A 6,585-nucleotide genomic window follows, 5' to 3' on the forward strand; every position below is an offset into this window, starting at 1 on the left:
GGGCTCCAGAGTACGCAAAAACGGTATCAAGGTGTGTGGGAGCCAAAAAATATGCGACCGTGGATAAAAAATTGCGATAGTTGTAAGTAATTTAAGTAGTGTATTGTGAACCGAGACCGAGGATGGTCTATTGTCAGGACGGCCGAGTTGTAAGAGCCGACGATTTATACAGACATTGTGAATAGGGACGGTGTCTGTCGGCGATCATCGTAGAGCTCGGCACTTCGAGTGTAAGATGATCGCCGCAGACCGCGGCTGATACAAGCGAATGTTTCGAAAACATTGTAGGGTTCGGCGTCTTTTGAGACGCCGATGAGCGAACCCGTGAAAGCGAGCGTGCGTTGAATCAGGAGCAGTCGTATTGGAACTTCTGAACAGTGCAGAACCATAGTAAAACCACGCCTATTATTTGTCCTGACACTTCCGAGACACTCAGTATCTTTATTTTCCGTTTTTCCTCTCCCGCTCTAACAAATTACATTAGTTAGTTTGCAGTAAATTAGTTAATCTGTCAGTTAGTTAGTTAGTTTGCAGTTAGTTAGATTGTTTGCAGTTAGTTAGTTAGTTTGCAGTTAGTTAGATAGTTTGCAGTGAATTAGTTAGTTTGTCAGTTTGTTAGTTAGTTTGCTGTTAGTTAGTTAGTTTGCTGTTAGTTAGTTAATTTGTTAGTTAGTCAGTTATCTTGCAGTAACTTTGTTAGTTTTTAAGTCAGTTAGTTAGTTTGTTGTTAGTTAGTTAGTTTGTCAGTTAGTTTGTTAGTTTGCCAGCTAGTTAGCTAGTTTGCAGATAGTTTGTTAGTTTGTCAGACAGTTAGATTGTCTGAAGATAGTTAGCTAGTTTGCAGATAGTTATATAGTTTGCAGTTATTTAGTTAGTTTGCAGCAAATTTGTATGGTTGTCAATTTGTTAGTTAGTTTGCATTAAATTAGTTAGTTTGTCAGTTAATTCGTTATCCTGTCTATAAGTTATTTAGGTTGTCAGTTAGATAGTTTGTTTGCAGTTAGTTAGCTAGTTCCGCCTCCTTCGGGCGTAATCCCGCCGCTCGTGGAGCATGGGCGGCGTGGCGCGTCGCGCCGGTCGTTGCTCGACGGCGGGCGGCGGTGGTGCGGACGTCGCCACTGCGTGGGCGCTCTTGGCCTGTGTTGGGCCCGTGGACGCGGCCGGGTGGAATTCCACCTTTAGAAGCCGGCCACCCCTCGCCCATTTGACCTTATAGTGCCCCCCTGGGACCTTCTGGCGATACCGCCGTGTGGTCCAGGGGACGTGCGGGGGTACCCGCAGCACGTCCTGCCCCAAATTGATCAGGAAGGGCTGCGGGGCAGACTCCGCCTCCGGGCCTCCGGTGGCGTCGGGTTCCACCGTGCGTATTCCTTGCTGGGCCTGTATGCCCGAAGGGCCAGGTTCTTGTTCGTCCCCCATTAGCACCAGCCGATTAAATCGGCGATCAATCTCCTGGTCCCGCGGGGACCCCACCACCGTTACTAAACTTTCGTCGCTGCTTGACGACATTTTCACTTTCACTTTTAAATTTCAGCGTGGAATTGGGTGATTCGTCCTGCGGATCCTGCTTTTACGTGCGGATGTCGCGAATCGCTCCCTTCCATATTAATTAGCGGGATGGTAGGGCATATCTCCCCTCTCACCGTATTGTTCTAAAGACGTTGGATATGTGAGAATTCATACCGTTTTGGTTTTGAACGGCTGTTCTCACTGTCCTTGTCTCGGTACAGCGGAATTCGGATCTTCGTTTATCCCGTGTGCGTCTTCGCCGGCCGTTGTCGATGTTGACTCATCGACGGGCAGTTTCACAACCGTGTAATCGGACGTGTGTATGTAGACGTAACTGTACGTACTTTAACTACGACGCACGCACCTGTCTCGGCCCGGTAATACTTCCTCGATTCGTCCCATTTCCCATTGATTCGGGGGAGAAGAGGGGTTTGCACTAAAACCAAGTCATTCGGTTTTAACTGCACTTGGGTGGTGCGCCACTTATAGCGTTTCTGGAGGTGCGTGAGATAATCTCGCGTCCAATGTTTCCAGAGCTGCTCGTGGAATTTCTGGACCGCTCTCCATCGCGTAAGCCGCGAGAGATTTTCCTTTTCCACTGACTCGACCGGAAGTGCATTCATCGGTCCGCCTATTAGGAAGTGGCCAGGCGTGAGAGGGACATAATCCTCGGGACAGTCACTCAAAGCGGCGATCGGTCGCGAATTCAGACTCGCCTCGAACTTGCAGAGGAGTGTCTGCATTTCCTCGCTTGTGGGTGTAAATTCGCCGATGATGCGTTTCAGGTGATGTTTCACCGATTTCACGCCGGCTTCTTGCATACCACCAAAGTGGGGAGCACTGAGTGAATTAAACCTCCACTTAATGCCCTTTTGACCGCACTTCGTTCGCATTTCTGGGGTTTGATACACCGTATTGAAGTGTTCCTTCAATTCCCGATCTGCTCCGACGAAGTTCGTTCCGTTATCACTGAACATGCAGGACGGAACTCCTCGGCGGGCGATAAATCGGTCTAATGCGGCCAGAAATGCACTCGTCGTATAATCATGGACGAGTTCGATGTGCACGGCTCTCGTAGCGAAGCAGATGAACACTGCTATGTATGCTTTATGAGCCGTTTCCCCACGACCGGCGGAGTCGCGGACCCGATACGGTCCCGCGTAGTCGACTCCGCAGTTTGAGAAAGGTCGTGCCGCGCGACTGCGCTCCGGGATTAAATCCTGCATAATTTGCGTGGAGGTATTTGCTTGCCATCTCACGCATCGTATGCATTGGTGGATAACCGTGCGCGCCGCGTTTCGGCAGCCGATGATCCAGAATTTCTGTCTCACCGTGTACATGGTCAATTGCAAACCCCCGTGCAACGTATCCACGTGGCATTGCCTGATTATCATGTTAGACACATGATGTTTCGGCAGGATAATCGGGTGTTTGGTTTCCCATGCAAGCGTCGCATTCTCCAACCTTCCACCCACTCGTAAGACTTCCTTATCGCCGAGAATAGGGTTTAGGCTCTTTAGAGGAGATGTCGCAGGGATTCCCTTGCGCTTTTTCAAGCACCGGTACTCTTCTGCGAAATGCGTACGCTGTAAGTAGCGTGCAATTCTCTCCGTTGCACGCTGGATTTCCGCTGCTTCGACAACTTTTGCATCGAATGACCTTCGTTCTCCGACCGCCGGCCTCCGGAACCGGAGGCAATAGGCAGTCACACGTTGTAGCTTACTCCATTGGGAAAATCGGAAAACTAAGTTCCATTCCTTTTCCGGAGTGGCCACGAGGGTATGCGATACGCGTTTACCCTCCTCGGTCTCGAGCGAGACTGGCGATTTCGGCCAATTTTCCTCTGATTGTCGAAGCCATTTCGGCCCGGAAATCCATAATTCGGACTGAATGAGTTCTGCGGCGTCTACACCTCGCGAATTCAGATCCGCTGGGTTGAAGCGCGTGGGAACGTGCCGCCATTCAGTTTTTGGGGGCATGGTCTGAATTTTTGACACGCGGTTGGCTATCACAACCTTCCATGTCGACGCATGCTTTTTCAACCAAGCGAGTGCAATCGTGGAATCTGTCCAGCAGATTATGCGGCTCATTTCTATTGGGAATGACCGTTTCACGTGCACTATGAGCTCGGAAAGTAACACAGCCCCGTTCAATTCCAGGACGGGGATAGACTGTGTTTTTATCGGAGCCACTCGTGTCTTTGCCATGATTAATGTCGTAAACACGTCATTATTTTTCGTCGTCACACGTAACTAAGTGACGGCCGAATAGGCAGCGAGTGATGCATCGCAGAATCCGTGTAGTTCCACAGTAACTGCGTCGGCTCCGTATTGGATCCATCTCGGGAATTTTAGTTCTTTGAGACTGCTCCAATCCCTGCAGAACGTGTTCCACGTTTTTTGCTTGTCCGTGGAAATTTGGTCGTCCCACTGGATTTTCTCCAGCCATTGGGACTGCATCAGAATTTTTGCACGGATTACGACTGGTGATAACCAGCCGAGGGGATCGAAGAGCTTCGCGATATCCGAGAACAAATTTCTTTTTGTCATCGGTAACGCAGACGGTTGAAACCGTTGCAGATCGAAATGGAAGTAGTCTCCGGATGGGATCCATCGTAGACCAAGCACTTTCAGTTCGGAATCGTCGAACAGAGTGAGGTCTACGGCGTGGGAGTGAGCACGTTGGGGGATGTTCCGCAATAATTTCGCGGAGTTTCCGGCCCATTTCCTCAACTTGAACCCACCGCCCTGTAGGAGATCGCAGACTTGCTTGCGAATTTTCTCTAGCAGGGTTTTGTTGGACGCTCCCATAAATACGTCGTCGACGTATATGTCCCTCTCGAGGATCGGAGCGGCGAGAGGATACCTCTCTCCATCCTGCTCCTTTAATTCGAGGAGGGTACGCATCGCTAAATATGGGGCGCACGCCGTACCGTATGTTACGGTATTCAATTCGAAAGCTTTCAGCTTTTCGTCGTCTGACGCGCGCCATACGATGCATTGGAAACGACGGTCCTGTGGGGCGACGAGGATTTGCCGAAACATCTTCTCGATATCTGCCACCAGAACGTACTCATACAGACGCCACCTCGTTAAAACCGAGGTGATATCGTTCTGTAATTTTGGTCCGACATGCAGGACGTCGTTTAGGGATCGCCCTCCGACCGTTCTGCTGGTTGCATTGAACACAACTCGCAGTTTGGTCGTTGCACTTTCCGTGCGTACGACCGCTCGATGCGGAATGTACAGTCGATTCTGGTCAATCGGCTCAAGCCGAGTCATGTGACCTAAGGACTCGTACTCCGCGAGGAACTCAGAGTATTCTCTGTCGAGGGTGTATCCGCGTCAGTTTACGCCTCATCCTCGCGAGAGCGGACAGCGCTATGTGGAACGAGTGTCCTAACGCTTCGTCCGGTCTCGGGTGATTCAAGGGCAATCGGACTATAAACCGTCCGGTTTTGTCCCGTTCGACGGTTCTTCGGAAGAGTGCTTCGCACTCTTCTTCCGCCTTGGACCGCACCGAGGTCGTGGGGGATTTCTTCGGTTTCCCAGAATCGTCGAATCGCGTAATCCAGCGATTCGAGAACGGTGCAATGCAGCGTTCTTATCGTATTCCGGCCGTCGCCTTCAGCGTGTATAGGGCCGGATATAACCCAGCCAAACGCCGTTTCTTGGGCGATCGGACCTTCATTCGCCCCTCGTCGGAAGCCCGAACGAATCACCTGAGCATATAAATCCGCTCCGATCAGAATTTCGATCGTAGGATCGGCCCTGGCTTCTGGATCGGCTAACGGTAAACCTCGGGACGCACTGTAAACACTCGCGTTCGCCGACGTGTTGCGGTAGGTCGTGATTTTCGGCACGACGTACGCTTGAGCGACACATATCGGTTTTCGACTCGTTTATCGAGCCGAGGTTTAAACCGACGCTATATTTTATTTACTGCGTCTGGCCGCCCCCAAAGCCCGATACCGTGGCTGGGGTACGCACGCGTTTCAATCGGAGGTCGTTTGCCAGACCTGCAGAGACGAATGACGTCTCCGATCCTTGGTCTAACAGTGCTCGCGCGATTCGCGATGCACCGTTCTCTCCGAACACGCGTACTCGTGCCGTGGCTAGCAGCACGGTCCTCGGTGCGCCTGTACCGAGCGCGGTACAGTGTGATGTCGAGCCCGTTTCTTGTAGGCCTTCGAAGTCGAAGGTTTGCCTTTCGGCTTCGACACGGCCGTACTTCGTCGTTGAGCGTTGTAATCGCTCTCGTCACGTTGGCCGTATGCACTTTGCGCCTGCGGCCTCGGATAATTTTGTTCCCGCAGTCCATCATAGTGCAGGAGGGTATGATGCTTCCCCCTACACCGATGGCATACCTGGGGTCTCTGACATTGCGATGCCGTATGAGAAAATTCGAGGCATAGCGCACAGGCCATGCGGTTCTGTACGTAGTGGTGACGCATTTTTGGCGTCAGCACTTGAAAATTGGTGCATTGAGGCAGACTGTGTGCCCCAGTGCAGAATCCGCATACTGGCATCCGCATTTGTTTGGTTCGCCCGTCGTTTGCGGAACATGAGCGTCTCGGGTTTGGGGCCGAGTCGGTTCCCATAACGACGTTATGGCTTGCCAGAGGCTTCGAAGCGACGCTTTTTGGTCGAGCGTCGATGGGCTTCGGCATGCGGGATTTTGTTTCCGGGGCGAGAGCTGCCTCTCGACGGTCCTCTTTCATCGAAAGCAGAGCTTGCGCGTGATGATCGATGAAGGTTCGGACATCCTCGAACATCGGGTAGTTAGTCGAGAGGCCGAGCGATCTCTGCCATTCCAGCTCCAATTTCGGAGTGAAATGTTGTATCGTCCAGTACGCTAGCATCCATTCTACTAGCTGTTCGGACGTGCCCCTTTTTCTTAATGCAGCTAGAGTCTCTGTGCATTCCACAGTGACCTGCTGCATGCTGGCTAGATCGTTGAATTCAATCTGCTTCAGCGAAAATAGTTTGTCGAGCAACCTTCCCGTGACCATGCGTGGAAGCCCGTATTTGTCCTTGAGCATTCTCCACGCTTCGGGGAAGTTGCGCCCGACAATCT

The 6,585-nt window shown here is 51.5% G+C and overlaps 2 protein-coding genes across 2 annotated transcripts; both read right to left on the minus strand.

Moving 5' to 3' along the window:
- Positions 1-1,854: 1,854 nt before the first annotated feature.
- Positions 1,855-3,488, minus strand: LOC122404383. Its single transcript, XM_043408320.1, has 3 exons — positions 3,308-3,488; positions 2,113-3,079; positions 1,855-1,945 (listed from the first exon to the last, which is right to left on the minus strand). Exons 1-3 carry the CDS (start codon positions 3,486-3,488, stop codon positions 1,855-1,857), a joined length of 1,239 nt encoding a protein of 412 aa, XP_043264255.1.
- A 2,135-nt stretch (positions 3,489-5,623) lies between these two features.
- On the minus strand, positions 5,624-6,550 carry LOC122404384. Its single transcript, XM_043408322.1, has one exon. It carries the CDS (start codon positions 6,548-6,550, stop codon positions 5,624-5,626), a length of 927 nt encoding a protein of 308 aa, XP_043264257.1.
- Positions 6,551-6,585: the final 35 nt, after the last annotated feature.

Source organism: Colletes gigas, unplaced genomic scaffold (assembly GCF_013123115.1).
Source record: "Colletes gigas isolate AHSC1104 unplaced genomic scaffold, ASM1312311v1 Colletes_gigas_Sc00270, whole genome shotgun sequence".
Taxonomy (NCBI): domain Eukaryota; kingdom Metazoa; phylum Arthropoda; class Insecta; order Hymenoptera; family Colletidae; genus Colletes; species Colletes gigas.